General features: G+C 48.7%; 1 protein-coding gene across 1 annotated transcript in view; it reads right to left on the reverse strand.

Annotated features, from left to right (window-relative positions):
* Positions 1–345: 345 nt before the first annotated feature.
* SCP2 (sterol carrier protein 2) overlaps positions 346–19,546 on the reverse strand; it is a 74,065-nt gene continuing 54,864 nt past the window's right edge. The window contains exons 13-16 of the mRNA XM_036756802.1: positions 16,223–16,316; positions 12,586–12,715; positions 6,228–6,307; positions 346–1,380 (exon numbers count right to left, since the gene is read on the reverse strand). Coding sequence (XP_036612697.1) covers positions 1,285–1,380; positions 6,228–6,307; positions 12,586–12,715; positions 16,223–16,316 — 400 coding nt within the window. The 3' untranslated portion in view covers positions 346–1,284. The remainder of the gene's footprint in view (positions 1,381–6,227; positions 6,308–12,585; positions 12,716–16,222; positions 16,317–19,546) is intronic.

A 19,546-nucleotide genomic window follows, 5' to 3' on the forward strand; every position in this document is an offset into this window, starting at 1 on the left:
AGTCTTCCTGAACTCTGTCCACTGCACCACCTAGCTGCCCCAAGCTGGGATACATTACAGTGATACACAAACCCTCAGTGGACTGTGGCAACACATGAGATACACTATTCCACTTGATGGTAAGCTCCTTGAGGGCAGGGATTGTCTCTTGCCCATTCTTGTGTCCTTAGTGCTTAGCACGGTGGCTGGCACACAGTAGGCACTTAATGCTTACGGACTATTCAAACTGTGCCTAGAGCACACAACTGCCTTTGTCACAGCTGTTTCCTTTCCCACTGTCCAAAAAAATAAAAAATCCCAAGCAAAAATAACACACACAATAAAAATAAAAACAAAGGCACACAGTTAAAATGCAAATTTCCTTTTCTATTAAACCTCTGATCAAAGTCATTATTTAGCCCATCTTAGTAAATTACAAGGAATTTAAAAAGAAACATTGCATAATTAACATTCAGGTAGCAGAAAAATTAGATCAGGTTAAGTAATGAAACATACATGAAATAGTGAAGTTTTGAGGAAGGAATAAATGAAAAGTTTGCTAAATGAAGCCAATCCATTAAATACCGTGCCTCTCAAAGCAATCTGACTGCCCACCTAATTGTGAATAATGGTCAGTTCAAGAATCTAACACACTGATTTTCAAGAAGAAAACCTCCCTCCTCTTAAAGAGTTTGACTGGAAGAGGGGTGACGGAAGTCTCTCTCCATGACCTGCTCCTGATTTTTTTCAGTTACACAAAAACAAAGAACTGAGTTCTTTTTAAAAATTCAAGTTCCATTACAGCATGTTAAAAAATATTAAGGAAAATAGATTAGGTATTCAAGTGCACAACACTAATTACTGCCCAGCTAGTGGTGTTTTGTTTCATCCAGTTCTCCCAAGGAAAACTCTAAAATTGAAATCTCAGCAGAATAATCCTTAAATGTATTTTATAAGCCACATGAGCTCTTTTGTTTACTGAATTCTTGGATTTTGCTGCTGTACCCTGTACCTCAATTTAACCCAGACTATAATTACCCCATTAACTTTTCAATGCACAGTTTTATGTGATTCAGAAAGGCCACAGTAGTATTGTCGAGCTCTGTTAACACAGGGCTTAAGAAAGCCAAGGCCAGTGATGCCCATGGCCCACACTACTGCCAAGCCATTTCGGACTAGCTTCGGATTGTAAGGACATAGACATACATGCATGTGTGTGGGCACATGTGTGTGTGCACATGCCCACACTACATCCACGTATGAACACAAAGTCTCAATGTTCTGCAGAAGTTGACTCCAAGGTGTTCAGAGTTTTGCTTTGCCAGGCTGCAGCTGGAGGCTCTGTAACTTCATGGCCAGACCCATATTGCCAGTAATTTTCAATTTGCCTTGAAAGAAAGCCTGCAAGAGCAAAGGAAAAAACTGTTACTTTGTGTTGTTCTCAGGCTCGGAGGCTTCTGATGCTTCCTGTAATTTCATGTTCTTGGATTAGCTGCCTAGCCAGGTCATCTGAAATCCTTCAAAGCCTGGGCTCAGCTAACGGGAAGCTATGCTCAATTTCTTTCATTTACAAAGCTTTAAGGAGAACCAAATTCCTCAAAAGCCACAGACTTTCTGAGTGACCATAAGAGACTCCTTCTGAGGTGTGTCCAAAGGGTGACAAGGAGAGCTGGGGCGATATGACACAAGACTTCTCTAAGAGGCCTATGGGTAGTTAGCCTAGGGGAGGAAAAGCGAGAGAGAGCAGGATTATTGCATCCTCAAGGACACGGAGGGCTGTGTGAGCCTCTTTCTGCCTGGCCCTCAGGGCAGAACCAGGAGCAAGGAGTAGAAATGAAACAGAGGCAGACTCAGCTCAACGTAAAGAAAAACGTCCACTCAGATGTGACCAGAAATAAAAACCACCTCACTGCCTTTTGGGTGACAGAGTGCTTCAAGATCTGGAGGAGGATTCTGATTTCATTGGGGGAGCACACCCTCTACCAATGCAGATTGCCATCCCTTTCCTTCTTCTTGGACAGTCTTCAGGAGTTGTGAGGGCTGAAGAATTCCTTCCCGGGCAGCCCCCTAGATGAAGGGCCTCTTGCTGGACAGACCTTAGGTTGGGCCCAGACTCAAGGTCTTCTCAGAGCTCAGGCTCCATCGTCATGGCCTTAGAGCCCAGGGCCAAGTACAAGGAGGACGTTAATGGAGGCACATCACACTAAGGATGGACACTCAAACAGCTTTTCCATGTACTGAGGGGCAGGCAGGCCTAGTGGGCAGCACGCTCAACTTCTACACCGGCTGTAGTACCCTTCCTTGGACACAGTTTTGCATCTCTAATGAAAATAAAATCTGACTGTGAGAAGCAAATGGGAGAATGTAGGTGAAGTGCTTTGCAAACCTTAAACACTATATGAAAGTCAGTTATTACTATGTTATTTAAAACTAAAGGCAGGTTCTACAGGTATAAGGACTGTACGATCATAGATCTATAGCCAGAAAGGCCCTGAGAGGCCAATGAGGCCAACCCACTTCTTTTAACAGATGAGGAAACTGAGGCCCAGAAGATGATGGTACTTACCCAAAGTCTGTGTGTGTGTGTGTGTGTGTGTGTGTGTGTGAGAGAGAGAGAGAGAGAGAGAGAGAGAGAGAGAGAGAGAGAGAGACAGAGGGAGAGGGAGAGAGAGAGAGAGAGAGAGAGAGAGAGAGAGAGAGAGAGAGAGAGAGAGAGAGAGAGAGAGCGCAAATAAAAAGGCCTGGATTTGACTTGAGTCTTCTTACTCCAAACAGCACTTTCTACTAACCATCACTGGGAGGTCCTTAAGCAGGTGCCAGACAAGCACAGAGTAATAGGGTTTAAGAGTCTGAAGTAACCCAGTGGAACCCCTCACTTCACAGATGAGAAAAGGAGGCCTTGAAAGGTCCTTGGCCAAGGTCACCCGGGCAGCCTCAAAGCCAGCACTTGCACACTCCGGTTGGGTCTGACTAGATGCCTTCTGAGGTCCCCTCCAAACTGCGATGCAGTATATCTGTTGCCCCTTACCCTGAAGAGCAGGCAAGGGAACTTTCCCCAACACCCTTTTCTTAGAAACTGGTTCCCACTGGATGCCCCACAAAGAGGACTCAAATGTGCAACATTTGGCAGAGCAGCTTGGCCTTCAATTTTCTTTAAAATGACTGCACAGGGACTTGGTGTATAGGATTAAGTTTACTATAGTTTTTCTTTTTAGAAAAGCACCAACCAGAACATATTCATAAGCTCTTGGAAGGCAGTGCAGAGTGGATTAAATATCACCCAGCTCTCGGGCTGCCTGACAAAGGCCTTCTCCCCACAGAGGGCGGCCTGCCAATTCGGGGGCACTCCTGTTACTGCTTGGCTCCGTGAGGAAAGTCAGCCCTATCCATACTGGGAAGCCATTTTAACAACTACTAAATTTATCATGTAATAAAATCCCAGGAAAACTCAGGAGAAATGGCAGAACTGGGAACATAAGCACGTTGGGTGTTTTTGAGGCTTCGATACTCTTAAATTCAGAAATGTTTGGATGAAAAGTGCCAGGCAACTCCACTTTTTCAGCAAGGAAATAACAAAGGCACAGCCTCTGGATGTATCATACTTAAGAACTCTGGCTTTCCCTGGGCTGCCTGGGAAGGATGACTAATTCCTTTTTTCCTCTGTCTGGACAAAGTAAATGTTTCCCTTCTATATGGAACACAGCCTCCTGCCCAGAGATTTAAAGGTTAGGGGCTTCAGAGTACATCTATTTAACATATGTCTTCTTAAAAACAGCACGCTGATGGGCCATACACTGAAACCCCCTCCCTAGGTACTAAGTCAAGCAGAACAAGTCGATGCTTAGAACAAAGCTTCCTGAATTAGGCTGAACTGTATGAAAGCAGGATATTAGGCTGGCATGACCAAGAACCTCTCTAAGATTCCCCGTAGCTGGGAAATCGGAGGCTGGTTTTTTCGGGACAGTTTTGCAGTTGCACGGCTGGGGGGTCCTCCCAGTGAGGAACTTCTGCCACCGATGCAGATGAGCTCTGCCTGGGGACCTGAGAGACCCACCCAGCGCCACAGAGCCAGTACAAGGGTCAGAAGCAAGATTCGAACCCTGGTCTTTGCGACTCTGAGACCAGCTCTCCACCCACTGAGCCAAACTGCTCTCCAGCAGGAATCCAAATGTGAGTCATTCATAAGGTTAGCAGCTAGCACAGTTCTGGATGATCACTTAGTCCAGCCCTCTCAGAAGTCAAATGATTTGCCCAAAGTCACACAGGTGGTGCATGCCAGAGCCAGGATCTGACCCCCAGCATCCTGGCTCCAAACTCAGAGCCCTCCATACCACCTCACGCTGCCTGCGCACATCTAGTTCCAGGGATCGTTTATGGGAGTTTTCTGTTGGCAGCAGAAAAACATTCACTTGTCTGAACTGGAACCAAAGAGTTAAATGATTCTAAATTCTCACTATTCCATCGCATTTTGTGTTTTCTGCTGCACCCAGTGGGAGCCCATGCACACGTAATAGAGACACCTGCCTCTTCTATCTACAGTAACAACCACCAGCATTTCTCCAGAACCTCAAGGCTGGCAGAGCACTTCACTCTCTTTACGTCCTTGGAGCTTTACAACAACCCTGACAGACAGGTACCATTATTACCCTTATTTTGCAGGTGAAGAAACTGAGGCAGGCAGAAGTTAGGCTGCTTGCACAGTCAATAAATGTCTGGGGCCAGATGTGAACCCAGGTCCTCCTGACTCAGCCTTTACTGGGTAATACTAAGCGACCAAAGAAAAGGAGCTGCCCCCCAAAGCTGCTGCCCACATAGCCAAACGGAGGGAGGGCGTTTTGGCAGACAGGTCTGGCAGGTCAGGCCTTGAGGTGCTGGCCTCTGACCCCACCTCCCCCGTGGGTGTGGGAATGTGAACTTGGGGGGACACTCAGTTGCAAAGCACCGAAGAGAAACTTCTCGCTGGCACTGACTTGCAGCTGTTTGGTCCTGATGCCAGAAACCCACCAGCTGTTTGAATCGAATGTATGGAGAGACAGACAAAACAGGAAGCCAAGAGCAGGAAAATGAGGAAGGCAAAAGGCTTCGAGTCCACGAGGATCAGATAAAGGAAGTGAGCACGGTTAGCCTGGCAAAGATCAAAGGAGTGGATGGCAGCCGCTAGGCGTGTGCAGGGCTACCCTAGGAGCAGAAAGAGCCCCGATAGGAAGAAGGTCACAAGGGACGATGTGGGCTCAAGCCAGGAACATCTCCCCTAAGGCCCAGCTGCCTCGGGAGGTGGTAGCTTCAAGGAGAGATGAGACGACCCCTTCTTGGGGACATAGAGAGGGGATTTACTTCAGGCGTGGGCCCCTTCCCCCTCTGAACAGCTGTCTCAGGACACCAGCAGAGGGCTCCAAGTGTCCTCCTCCACTCCACCCTCTGAGCTGGCAAAGAAGGGAACATTATCCCCATTCTACAGATGAAATGGAGGTTCTGGGAGGTAGTCGTTTGCCCACGATGACGCAGCTGCTGAGCACTGGACCTAGGATTCTAATCCCGGTCTCCTAATTCCAAGCCCAACACTTTCAGTTATCTCCCCTCCCCCTCTCATGGCACACTGGTCCAAGGTCTAAAACAAATCAGGCCACGCGCAGGTGAACATTTTAGTTTAAACTTAAAGATGTCTCAAAGCTCTAATACTGAGGTGCTGTTTTTTCTGAAGCAGTAACACAATGGAGCCAGCTGGGTGGTGCAGTGGGTAGGGCCTGGAGTCAGTAGAACTCATCTTCCTGAGCTCAAACCCAGCCTCTGACACTTCCTACTGTGTAACTCTGTGCCTCAGTTTCCTCACCTGTAAAACACGGATAATAAGCATAGGACCTACTTTCCCCAGGGCTGTTGGGAGGCAATCTGTGTGCGTCACTCGGCAAACTCTAAAGCATCGAGGCCACGTGGATCATTATCATGGCCACTGCTACTACTTACATCAAGCGACATTTCGATTCTGTGAGACTTATGAGTAAGAGAAAGCTCTGCTAAGTTTTTAAATCTTCACAGACAGAGCAGAAAGTCAAGAGCATGGGCTCAAGGCCAGCTCCCAACTCTCAGGCCTGGAATCCTCTGAACTTCCATGGGAATTATTACCCTCCCTCCCCTCAGTCTTATCATCCGTGAAATGGAGGGGTCAGTGGGGCAACCTCTACGGCCCCGCCAGCACTGCAAGTCAGGGAGGCCTCTGCTTTTAACCATTCTTTGCCTATGGCGCTTACCGACTGGGGATTCATCTTGCCAGTCATTAAATCCAGTAAGTCAGTGTCAGCCATGGTGATCGTGCAGTCAGCCTTCTTATCTGGAACAGACACAGGAGGGGGAAGAAAAGAAGAAAGTGAGCCCGGATTTCATAGACACATTTTATCAAAGGCTCCAGAGCTCTCACTGAGAGTGGCCAGCCCAAACATCACCAACGCAGCTGGAAGAAGAGGACATGGGGAGAGAAAATCAAATCCTTTTTGTCTTCCCTGTCCAACAGAAGCCTGACTGCCCCGATCGACAGGGACAGACACAAACGAAGCCGGCTCAGGGCCCGTCCCCAACAGAAGTGGTCAAAGGATCTGAACAAACACTCTACAAACAGCAACGGGGAAAAGTGCTTTAAGTCACAAAGGAGAGAAATGTCACCTGAGATCCCATTACCTCCTACCCTGCAAACTGGCAAAGGAGAGACACGCTCCAGCCAGAGGGGGACCACATCACTCCAGGTGCCACTGGCCGAGCTGTTGGCCAGTCCAGCCAGAGCAGCAGGCAAGGTGGAACTCTCCTGTTCATGCCCTTTTGACGCAGTGATCTCATGACAAGGAAGAGAGGAAAGTTCCACAGATATCAAAGTACTCATGGCAGCATTTTCTTCGGTAGCAAAAAACTGGGAATAAAGTGGGTGTCCATAAACTGGGGAGGGGCTAAGCTAACTGCAGGTGTGGGAATGTGATGGCAACAACAAGAGACACAGCAGGACTGATGTGTGCTCACATGGGAGGAAGTGTGGGAAGCCAAGCAACAGGCCCATGATGCTCACCACAATATAATCACACAGCAACAGCAACCAGAAGGGGCCCCAGTGCTGGAGCATGGGGCCTCCTGGCTGACTAAATGGAGGAGGCTCTGCTGTGCCCTGGGCGGGGGCGGGGGGGAAGGGGGTGCTGGGGGGCTCCTGGCGTCAGCCCTTCCCATGAGGCCTGAGCAGTCCCTGCCCCTAAGCTAGGGTGCACACTAATGCCTGACCCCTGAAAGAGCTCACAGGATGCTCAGGGCCGCTCAATAAAACCATCTAGGAACCCTACGTGTGTCATCACGCAAGGCTTCCTGGGATGGATGGGCCATCAGTGCAGACCAGATGGGAAAGTGAGGCAGGGATTCCTGGAAGATGGAGCGAAGGGATGGAAGGCTTGTCAGACAGAGTGGAAGACATCTAAGTCCTGCTAACAAATACCCCGCCTGCAGTGGAAAGCCATCAATAAATAATCCATTAATACTAAAGGCTCAAAGGTTTCGAACAGAAACCACCTCTCCAATATCAGTTCACGTTGGGACATGCTAACAATGCCTGAATGTTGCTGCTCTCTAACAAACGGGCACTTGTTGGCCACATAAAAGGCGCAGGCACGCCCCCGAGTTCCCAACATACACGTGCAGATTTCTAGTGTGATCCCAGGGGCCAGCAAGTGTTGGTTTCAGCAGATTATCCTTCCCTATGGGTGAGAAAACTTTGGCCTGGAAGGGGGCACCCCAATGGGGAGGCCTGAAACTGATACCAATGGCCAGGGCAATATTAAAGCTGTTTCATGTCTTTCCACAAGCAAAATTTCTCAGGGTCAATTTTTTTCTTAAGTAGGAGGAGGGGGTGCAGTCCACAGGCTTTTACTGGACCTGGGAGTCAGAACTGCCGGCTCCATCGCTGGACTCACTGGGCACCCCTGGAGAAGCCACTTCGGTGATTTGAGACCCAGTGTCCTCATCTGTCAAATGGGGATACCACTGACCCCGCCGACCACTACAGAAGCCTTTAGAGAACTCAATGGAATGTCCCAGGCCAAAGTGCTTTAAACAGGTAATGAATGCGCCGCACAAAGGGGAGCTTCTGTTGTTCCCCATTTGTCTCTGGGAAAACCGTGGCATAACTTAATTCTGTTACCAAGCCAGCGTGACTGTCCTTTCCTGCTCTCCCGTCCCTCATCTCTCTCATCTTCCCAGAGACGGGGCTCAGTAAAATGCAAACTCTGGTCATTTTCTGCCCACTCGTGTGTAGGAGAAGGGGATGTACAAGCTACATCCAATTCAGACCACCCGCCCTGCACTGCAGCTGAGCTGGACCTCCACTGAACCACCCATTACTGCCACTGCTGCAAGCACACCCTGTTCTGCTTCTGCCCCTGCTCCCCCTCCCCCCCTTTACCCCTCTCCACCCTCCCTTACCCGAGCCCTGCTCCCTCTCAGGCAATGCCACCTCCTGGTTCACTAAGATGTGAGCTCCTTCTCTTCGCTCTCTCTCCTAAACTGAAATGTCTGCCCTGTCCCCTCTCCTCTGTCTCTAGCCTTGATCTTCTCCCTTCCCATCTCCTCCAGTCACCGCTCATCACCTCTAGGTATCCTCTTCCTTTCCTAGTGGTTCCTTCCCATCTGCCTGGAAATATACTCAATATCCCCTAAAAAACACATTCCCCCAACTCCACTTATCCTGGAGAAACACAGGTGCTTTTCCTCCTCATTCTCTGCCAAGAGATCTGAAGGCCAGATCACCCTGCGGCAGCCATCCCCACTATCTATGCTTGCTCTGTCCAAGGCCTCTGAATGCACCTCCTGCCCCAGCCTCTGAGGTGCTGTACATTCTGAGCAGACCCTGAACAAGATGCTCTTATGAAGACACCCTGGTTCAGAATGATCTTCTCTCCTCTTAGCCAAAGCATCTGCCCCACCAGTGTCTGGGGTGCTCTCTGCGCTAGAGTCACCTCCCCTGGCTTGCTCTCCTACTCCTCTGACCACTCTCCTTCTGTCTCCTCCCTCAGCCCCAGGCTCTGTCCTCAGCTCCCCCCACACTCTCTCCCTTGGGGTCTCAAGGATTCAATCATCAGCTCATCAGCCTGTTGTGTCCATTGTCTACCGCCATTTCTGGACTCTCAGGGGCCCTTACAAGCCACCAGTCACACTCCCTGAGCTCTTCCACAGCAAATCCACCGGAATCCTTCCTCCTGCTGCTTTGCTGGCCCTCCAACACTTCCCATAGTGCCTCACCTCTGAAGCCCAGATCAGCATTAGAACAGTGTCCAGCATGCTGACACCCAAGGGTCTCTCCATTGATTTGTGTTAAAAAGACGGCCTTTGCACCAGGAAAGCCCTTGGGAATATTGAAAGCAATGTGCAGTTTCCCAAATGCAACCCAGCAACCTTTCTTCCTCCTCTTTGAATCTGAATCCAATTCACTGCCCATTTGTAGTCTCCATCCCAAATACGTACTAACGTATCACTCCAATGGGATGATGCTCCCAAGTACCCCGAAACCAGATTAAAATGTAATTTGAAATATTGAACAGAGTAAAAAATACACTAAAACATAATGTTAATATCTAAGTCTCCATGTGGCTACAGGGATCCTTATGCACAGTTTAGTGGCCCCCTTTCTATTTCATTCTGACAGTACTACTCTAGAGAATGGGCATTTTCCATCCATTTAGTTTTTCCTATAAAAACTGTCAGGGCAATCTTTTTTGAATAATCATGGACCTTATTAAGAAGGCCGTATGATGTTCAGGGGACTGAAGCAGTCGGTACAGTATGAACCACAAACAAAAGGGTTGTGTTTGGGTATGGCTTAGGCCTCTATGGTTCCTTTCAACTTAAGATTCTAGGACTTCATGAATTTGACTGCATACAAAAAGATCCATCCCTTTCTATTGTCAAAACCTAGTGCAGGCCGTCCCTGCTTCTTACCAATCTGTCTTCTTGATCCTAATCTCCTGAAGCACAACCCTCATCATGTCACCATCCTGTTCATACGTCAGCAATGCCCAGAGATGGGCGAGCTGAGTCTGAACTCCTTGGCCTAGTATTCGAGGCTCTTTGTAAACCAGGCCTCACCTAACTTTCTAGCCTCATCTCCAACTACGTTCACCTCAGCGCACTCTATATTCCAACCAGGCTGAGAATTCGGAATTCCCAGAATGTGCCCAGCACTTCAACAACTCTGTGTCTTTTCCTCATCGGGCTCTTTGACTTGGAACATCCCCCCACCCCCACCCCCACCCCCCTGCCAAGGCCCATCTCCAGGTGAACGTCTTCCCCTTTTCCAAGACCCAGTTCAAATAGGCCTTCCCCAATCTCTCCACCCTGGCTCCCTACAAGCAGAACTGGTCTCTTCCCTCCTCTGAATTCCCAGAGCATTCTGGGAATTCTCCTATCACGTATCACACCTTGCCCTTGTAGTACAGTTAGCTATGGCTACACTCGGGCACAACCATGTATGTATCACCTCCCTTATTAGATAGTAAGCACCTGGAGGGGACGGTTGCTATTTGAACCCCCCCCCCCATATCATGCCTGTCATAGTTGTACACAGTAGGTATTCTAGGTAAACAGTTGCATGAATGGGAAGTAAGAAGAGAAAATCTGGGGAGACATCTTTCCTGGAATTCACTGGAAAAGATGCCTAAAAAAAAGAAATTGTATTACACTTACAGAGTTGAGTGAGTCCTCAAGTGTTTGTTTCAATTAGATCCCAATAGTTTGAAAGACAAGGTGGTGTTATCTGCACATAACAACATGATGCTGTGTCCAGAGTACTGGACCACAGGAGACCCAGAGGCAATCCCCTGCTTGGCCACTTACTGGCCAAAGGATCATGAGCGGATCACTGAACTCCTTCAACCCTCAATTTTTAACCTTGTAAAAGGAGGATAATTACTCTTAACCCAGGGTTGTGGTGAGGAAATTGTTTTGCAAGCCTTTAAATGCTAAAAATGTATATATGTGTGTTAGCAGCTAGTGGGCACCAAAATGCACAGAGCGCTAGGCCTGGAGTCAGGAAGACTCATCTTCGTGAGTTCAAGTCCAGCCTCAGACACTTACCAGCTGTGTGGCCCTGGGCAAGTCACTGAACCCCGTTTGCCTCAGGTTCCTCACCAGTAAAATGAGCTGGAGAAGGAAATGTCAAACTACTCCGGTATCTCTGCCAAGAAAACCCCAAATGGGGCCACGAAGAGTCGAACACGACTGAAATGACTCAACATGTGAGTGTGTGTGTGTGTGTGTGTGTGTGTGGTGAGAGAGAGTGCATGAGTTACTGCATCGGCCACCTGCTCCACGGGGCATAAAGGATGGTGCTTCGTTGGCAGCTTTTCTCATCATCTTCCCCATCTTTATCAGTCTTCCCTAATGCCTGCCAATCAGAGTTATTCCTTCCTAAGATCAGGGTCATGGGGCACAAGTGCCCCAGGCTGGAGCCTTCCTTACCCTCGGGCAGAGACTGCCATCAGAAGACCTGAGTGTTTTAGGGAAAAGGGAAGCTAGAGCCCCACTCTGGCATGCTGGTGCCTGAGGCCAGGAATTGGGCCCTGCACAGCCTGTCACTGTCAACTTTACCACCATAACTTCTTCTATCTGGGTCTCTGGCCCTCCCCCCCTTTCCTCCCCTCCCCCAGGCACCAGCCCAGCAAAAGCCTCCATCCCCTCTCAACTGGCCTGCTAAAAGAGCCACACCCACCCCACCTCCCTTCTGCCCATCCTCCACAGAGCTGCAAACCAGACATCCTAGGAGCACAGCTCTGACCTCACCAGCTCCCAGTGGCATTCAGAAGCAAACTCAAATTGTGCCGTTCCTCCTTCCCCAGGCTCACTGCACCTCTCCTCCACACCCTCTAAATTCCTGCCAGGTTGGTATGTTTGCTATTCGTCACAGATGACCCCCACCTCCCACCTCCAAGCCTTTGCACTAGCTGGGATGTCATCTCCTCCTTAGCCCTCCCTTCCAGGCTCGGCTCATGGGCCACTTCCCTTATCCCCTGTGTTACAAGCACCTCTCCCCAGAACCTGCTTTTTTACAAGCTGTTCTAGTACATTGTTTTGTCTTGTCTTCCACCTGCAGCATCCAAGCTCAGAGCCAGGAACACGTGGGCTGGTTAATTAACGCTTGCCAAATAAATCTTCCCACAGCCTGGGGGACAGCCATGGCAGAGCTTACTATGCCCAGCCCCCTGCACAACAGAGAAGAGAACAGAGGAGAAGGGGTGACTCCGTCCCAAGGGCCTGTTACCAACTGGAGGCAGAGAAGGAAGAGAATTCAGGCCTAAGCCTTGGTCTAGCCAAAAGGAGTTCCCTGGGCCCTGCGTTCTGGCCTCACCCTCCAGGGCCACAGGCTAGGTCAGTCTTCCAAGAGACCTCAGTGAAAACAGCAACCTGGTTTCTGCTTCTTTGCCAGTGGTCACTCTGTGTCCATGTGTAAGCATCGTTTCTGGGCAAGGCACTTGGGCCTGATGTTCCAAATGGATGAATGAGGTCTGCCCCTACCCTCCCAGCTCACCACAAAACAGGGTCTGTGGTTGCCCCAGCATATAGTGGGAGAGCAGCTGCAGTGCAACCGACCTGAATTAACAGCTACGGAGCCTTTGCCGTTTTTCACATCCACTACCCAGGTGGCTTCTTTCCCGCCAGGGCCATCTTTCACCTTGAAGGCAAAAACGCCACCAATTTTCTTCACATACTGTTCTCCTTCCTGTAAATGAGGAGGAAAAATCAGAGTTAGAGGCTGTTCATCTTGATGGACTGGTTTTTTTAAGCCCCGCAGGCTCCTTTGGGACCGTCCTCCAGGAGAGCTCACGGGACAGCTTCCCATCATCGCTGGGAGAGCAGGAAGCTAGTGAGGGGAGTACTCAGGCAGAAAGGAGCTCTTTCTGACTGAACAGTATTTTGTATCAATAATAAAAACCAAAGAAGAGAGTGGCCTGGTCTCTGTGCTTTTGCTCACACAATGTCCATGCTGGAATAAGCTGCCCTGTGCCCATCTCCATCTGACAGATGATAAGGTCTCTGAGAGGTGGCCAGACTGTGGCAAAGCTCCCAATAATCACCAATTCAACAAGTATCAATGACAAAGATCAAACAAATCCAGCCCCTGCGGCCTCAAAGAGCTGAGAGTCTTAAGGCTTAGGAACTGGGGAAAACCTGGAGAAAAATACTTCATCTGGGTACTTCGGCATCTGGGAGGCAACCTCCTCCAACCAGGGCAGCTCCTCCAAGACACTGCCAAACAGCCACTCCCCAGGCTCCACCTGAAGCTGTCCTGGCACAAGGCACAAGGAAGCCCGCCACCCCACTCCTGGGGAACCCAAGCTGTGCCTCCTCCTCATGCACCAAGGCACAGTCCCCCTCTAAGGCCCCTCCCATGCACGGCCAGGATTCTTTCAAGCTCATAAAGTATCTGGCCCATCACTGTAAGCCAAATGGACCATGAGTCTGTCTTCAAAGCATGTCATATTCACACTCTCCTGCTTAGACCCCAAAGACAGAACCAGAGCCAACAGGCAGAAATCCCAGGGGGCACATTCCAGATTCCTTCTTGCCTAAGATGAACACACTAGACATGTCCTGGCTGTTGGTGAGGCCTCTCCCAACACCACAGGCCTCGGTCACTGAACAACGTTACACTGGAGGGTGGCTGCATAGGAAGGAAAAGAGAACAGAGAAAAGGAAGTGTGGGGAGCAGAAAGAAAACCCCACTCCCATCTCGAGGCCTCCTCCTACAAGCCGAAGAGCGCCAGGTTCCCACGCCAATGGGCTGCCCCACACGGTGAATCAGTAAAAAGCTTCATGACCGAGTTCCAAGCAGAGTTTAAAGCGTTGTGCCAACAAGCACCAAAGTGGAAAGAAAATCTCTTCTAGAGCTTCCTCTGCTATTTCACAGTAAGTATTCATTTACAAACGGTCCCAGGATTTTCACTTTTTCCTGTTAACAGGAACTGAGAATTAGTCAAAAAACTGACACTCATGGGAAGAAGAAATTACAAGTGAGAAAGGCCCATGGAGCTGGGCTTGGGCTGAAGAATTACAGGAGCAAAGCACAGACCCAATCCCTCAGCGCGCTTCTGCTGAAAGACCAAAGCCCAACCGAGGAAGCCCCTAGACGGACCTGGGACTTGTCAAATCGGGATACTCTGGGAAGGGAAGAAACACAAACCCTCTCCAAGCCCCCTCTGACTCTTCAGATGACCCCCCAAGAGCAGAAGAGTCTGAACAACAGAGAAGAACTGACTTGTCCTGGCTCATGAGGCTAGTAAAAATCAAAGGCAGCCTCTCTCCACCCTGACATGCTATCTCTACATCTCTACGACTCCAAGATAATCACTAGGGACACTATTTTTATTATTAACAAATTAAATTCCTGAGGCCTTAAAGCTCTTTCCTCCAAAGAGCCCGTGAAGGGGGCAGCGCTGCTCTCCTGACCTCCATCTCCAGCACCCCTGAAAGCACCAGGCAGGTACCAGGGAGTAGCCATGTCACAACAGAGCCCCTGTGCCTCCTCGATGGCACTTAGGACAGTCACACAAGACCCCATCGAATCTGTCTGGATTGGACGGCTTATCAGCACTCCTGAGCCATGGCAGAAAGAAAGCAAAAAGAACATGAGAATTTCAGAAAAACTTGATTTTGCATCAAAATGTAGGCCCTTGAATGAACCTCGATTTTCTTGAGGAAGTTAGGGAAGTTCAATCTACAGCTTCACAGAAGGCGACTACCAAGGCTTGGAGCCCAAGCCATGTGAAGACTGGCTGCGGGAAGGGGGCCCTTTAGCTTGGGGAAGAGAAGCCATGAGTGAGAGCGGGAGCATCATCCTCAAAGTCTTCATCTGAAGATCTGTAACATGGACAAAGGGCTAGATGGCTTCTGCTTGGCCCCTTGGCAAACACCAGGCAAAAGAGGTGGGAAATCCAGAAGCAAAGATTTCCTGACAATAAGAACCATCCCAAAGTGAAACAGGCTGCCTCAAGAGATAGCGGGGTCCCCATGGCTGGAGGATGTCTTCACCAGGAGGCTGACGATCGACTGTCAGGAAGGTGAAAGGGAGCTTAGACTGGATGGCATCCCCAAGGGCCCTTGGAACTTGCAACTCTGTGAAAATAAAACACCACTGGCAGAATCCAGAATGCTGGGCTAAATGGCCTCCTGGACTGATGTAGCCTGACATTTCTTATGTTGTAAGTTTTTAAAATATGGGGGATTTTTCCAACTCACTTACAAGCTGTGTTACAAAAACTTGTTATTTTAATTCTGGGAATTTAAAATAACTCTGTGCCCTTGGGGAGGTTCCTTCAGCCCTCGAGCTTCTCCCCTAGAGAATGAGGGTGGCCAGACTGACTGACCTTTGTATTTCAGCTACCTTCAGTGTGGTCTATGATGATCCTACTAGAAAATATCACAAAGGAACCGAGAAGGGAAGAAGAGAGTGGACGCAGAGCCCTGATTCTTTTGCCTAAAAGTCTTCCCACATAGATGCGAAGATCAAGTTAAATAAATCATTCAGGACAGCTGTCTAAGTAACAGAAAGAGAATGGACTCAAGACTTCTTTAGAGGCAGTGATGGAGGAAAAATCAAGTAAAACAGATACATTTTATTCAAGACTAAAATGTACATTAGGAAAAAGGGTCCATTCTGAAAGAACTGCCATTTTGAGTATTTCCAAAATAAGGTCATTCAGCCAAAATGGTAACAAAACCCAAGTATATAAAGCTTGTTCCAAAGCACTGATTTATGCTCTAAAAACCAAGCCATGTTCCCCACCAGCTAACGTGACACCCTGGTCATTCTCTTAAATTCAGAGATAATGAAGAAGGCCCACAGGGCTTGTTTTCTCTCTTCCCCATGGTGTGTTCATACTTGCTAACTGACTGACCATATTCCATTGGATTTCATTACAGAACCCAGACCTGGCTACCTGGGCATTTATCAGATGCCTTTTGCCAGAATCATCCATTGACAGGAGACTGATAAATGGAAAGCATCTCCGATACCTGGGATGGTAGGAGGTATTGAGAGCTCCGATCACACAAGCAGGAAAGGCAGGACTGGACCCGAGGTCTCAGACTCCATGTCTAAGGCTCTTCCCATCATTTTCAATCCAAACTATCTCATGACTGTCTCTGAATCATAGATCTCTCTTCCCTTCCCTTGGGTCCTATCCCTTAACCCACACCCTTCTAGACAAAGAAGAAAAAGGTTACTGACCTCTTCAAGCTTCTTCTCAATCTCTTTAAAGACAAGATTTGCCTTAAATCCATCAAATGCTGAACTGGTAGGAAAAGCTCCAACCTGATAACTTCTAGAAGAATGGAAAGAAACCAGTCAGTTTACTTAATACTCAAATCCACAAGCATTCCTTAAGCATTCCTATGTGCCAGGCACCATGCTAAGCAATGGGGACCCAAAACCAAAAACAAAACAATCCCTGGCTTCAGGGGGCTTACAGTCTCTCAGAGGAGACATATACACATCTAGGTACATATAGAATAACACAAAAGAAAGAGATGCGAGGTGGTTGGGAAGGCAGGCATTAGCAATCAGGGGAGGGGTCAGGCAAGGTTTTGGGTCCAAAGGGGTGCCTGAGTGGTATCTGCATGGAGGATGGCCAGGGAGGGCAAAAGCTAAGTTTAGGAACAGGAAGCTGCACCTTGGGGAGCCACTGGAGGGACAAAATATGGTAGCTCTATCGTTATGATTCTAACAGATGGTCTGATTTGTACTTAAAGATCACACTGGGGGTGCCGCTAGATGGCACAGTGGATAGAGCACTGGCCCTGGAGTCAGTAGTACCTGAGTTCAAATCCAGCCTCAGATACTTAACACTTACTAGCTGTGTGACCCTGGGCAAGTCAACTAACCCTGACTGCCTTGAAAAAAAAAAAAAAGATCCCTTTGGCAATTGGGTATAGGGCAGACTGGAGTGGAGAAAGGCCAGGCAGAGAGCCCAAAGAGGTGGCCTTCATCCCTTCCCACCAGAACTGCGGTGGTGAGGCAGGAGTGGAGAGAAAGGATAAGAGATGTCATGAGAGGAGGAACAAGGTTTGGCAAGTGACTGGACACATGGGGTGAAGCAGAGTGAGGATGAGACAAAGCCGGGATTGGGAATCACTGCAGACCTGGGTGACTCCACGGATGAGAACGTCCTCGGTAACCGAGGTATCTGCATGGAGGATGAGAATGTCCTCGGTAACCGGAAAGCTCGGCAGAGAGGAGTGAAGAGCGGAGGGAAAGAGACCGAGGTCTGTTCTGGCCATGTTGAATCTGAGATGATTCTAGGCTCCCCAGCAGAAGTAATGCTGAGGACAATGCCATCTAGCCATGCTTGGCCCAGACTGTGGTTCATCAGTGTGTGAAACTCCTACAGAAGCCCAGACTCTTAGGGCTGGGAGCTCCACAGCCACCCAGGCCAGCCCTTTACCACCCACACAGACGTCAAGCCCTCCCATAACAGGCAGCCTACCACCTACCAAAGCGACCCCTTCTGCCTTACGGCAGCACAGGCTGTTAGCTTTCGTTTCCTTCTGACCCTTGGAACTTCCACCTAGTTCTGCTCCTGGTCCTGCCTGGCTCCAGGCCCTCCTATGCATCAGGAACTGTGCTGCGTGCCTCAGAGGAGCTGGGGCTCTGAAGGATCATTCTAAACCTCCTGTCTTGTTCGGAAGTGTTCTGAGCAGCTCATCTCAACTCATTTCCTTTTGTTCCTTTTTTTTTTTTTTTGCAGGGGAGAAAGCAGGGCAATTGGGGTTAAGTGACTTGCCCAAGGTCACACAGCTAGTAAGTGTGTCAAGTGTCTGAGGCCAGACATGTACTCAGGTCCTCCTGACTCCAGGGCTGGTGCTCTATTCACTGTGCCACCTAGCTGCCCCATCTATTTTCAATAAAAAAAAAAATCCAAATTCATCACCTTTCGTCATGATGAAAACCACAACTCTTCTCCATTTTTCTCCTTCTGTGACCTTTTCTGGATTTGGAAGCAAAGCCTCTGAGCTGCAATACTTCACTCCTCCCCCACTCCAGGCCGGTTTCTCTACCTTTAAAAAGCCAAGGTAGAACATACTTCCAAGGTCCCTACTAGCTCTAGGGCAATGATCCTAATCAACGCTACCTCTTCTCTAAGATCACAAAGAATTACAGAATGTTACGGCTGGAAAGAACCTTAAGGATCATTTGTATAGATGGGGAGGTTGAGGCAGAGAGAGATGGGACTTGTCCAGGGTCACGCAAGCTGGCTTATTGTAGCTCTCTTGTTCTCCCCCATAAAAACACTCCACATGCCAACATCAGTGTCCTCAGCAGTCCACATCAGCATCATCGCCTCAGTTATACAGTAAAGTCAGTCGACATTGCTTAGGATGGCTCTCATGTGAATGATTTATAAACGTGATGAGCTGGCTTTCTGCCCTATCATCTCTATCACTGATAAAAATGTCAAAGGCCCAAACCTACTAAGGCTTTATCATAAATTGAGAATTCTCTCTCTCTAGACAGGAGACTGGAGTCAGATGGCACCTCAGAGGTCATTCAGTCCAACCCCTCCCAGGGTCCTGCTGGCAGTATCCCTAATGGGTAGCCAGCCAAACTCTGCCTGAACACTTCCAGCAGCTGAGAACTTACAGTCCACTCCACCCGTGGTTAGGCAGTAGCTGTTGTATAAGGCAACTTTCACCCACTGTACCTATCTCTGTGTCTGGCTCTGGAGATAAGCAGAATAAAGCTAATCTCTCTTCCACGACAGCCTTTCCAATATTTAAAGGCCTTGATCATAGATGCATGACTGACCCTATACTGACACCATACTTCAAATGTGGTCCACTTACAAGTAAAATCCATGTATCAATTTTTACAAAGTGTTAAAAAAAAAGAGCTAAATTATGGACTATGATCGTCCACATAAAAGGATTTCCCTCAGGACTCCCTCAGACAGCAGATCACCCTACTGCATTTATGACTGGATCCAATTTTTAAAGCTTGAAAGAGCTCCTAATTTCCACGAGTAGAAGGCTTCCGATTCTGCCCACAAGTCCACACTGTTGGGGTGAGGGCACTAAAGGTGCCCCTTTATCTAATCCTCTCCCTGCTCACAGTGCCCCACCTGTTACCAGTTTCTTCTGCTCACTGAGGGATCGATCTACAGAGGGCAAGGTTCTACACCAAGGCCTTGTTGGCAGTCAGCGGCTCTGGGAAACCCTCCCCACTGCCACCGATGTCATATGCTCAAAAAAGCAGAAAGTCAGAGAAGCGTAAGACAAGAGAGAGATGAAAAGAAAAAACAGACGTCTTTCTACTGTGACCAGTGCCCTGACTATGGCTAAGTTGTTCCCCTAACAGTTAACCAAACAAAGCACCAGCTCTGAATTCCTCCTTTGCTTCTGAGCACCAGAAATGTTCTACACAAAACAAAATACCACATTTTAACCAGTCAGAAGTTCACCCCAGGTTTTCTCTGTTGTGGCATCTCCTCAACACGAGAGACGTGGGGAGCCTTGAAGGCCGTGTTTTGTTCTATCAAATCAAAAGCTTTTTTATAGA

Source organism: Trichosurus vulpecula, chromosome 4, assembly GCF_011100635.1.
Source record: "Trichosurus vulpecula isolate mTriVul1 chromosome 4, mTriVul1.pri, whole genome shotgun sequence".
Classification (NCBI taxonomy): Eukaryota; Metazoa; Chordata; class Mammalia; order Diprotodontia; family Phalangeridae; genus Trichosurus; species Trichosurus vulpecula.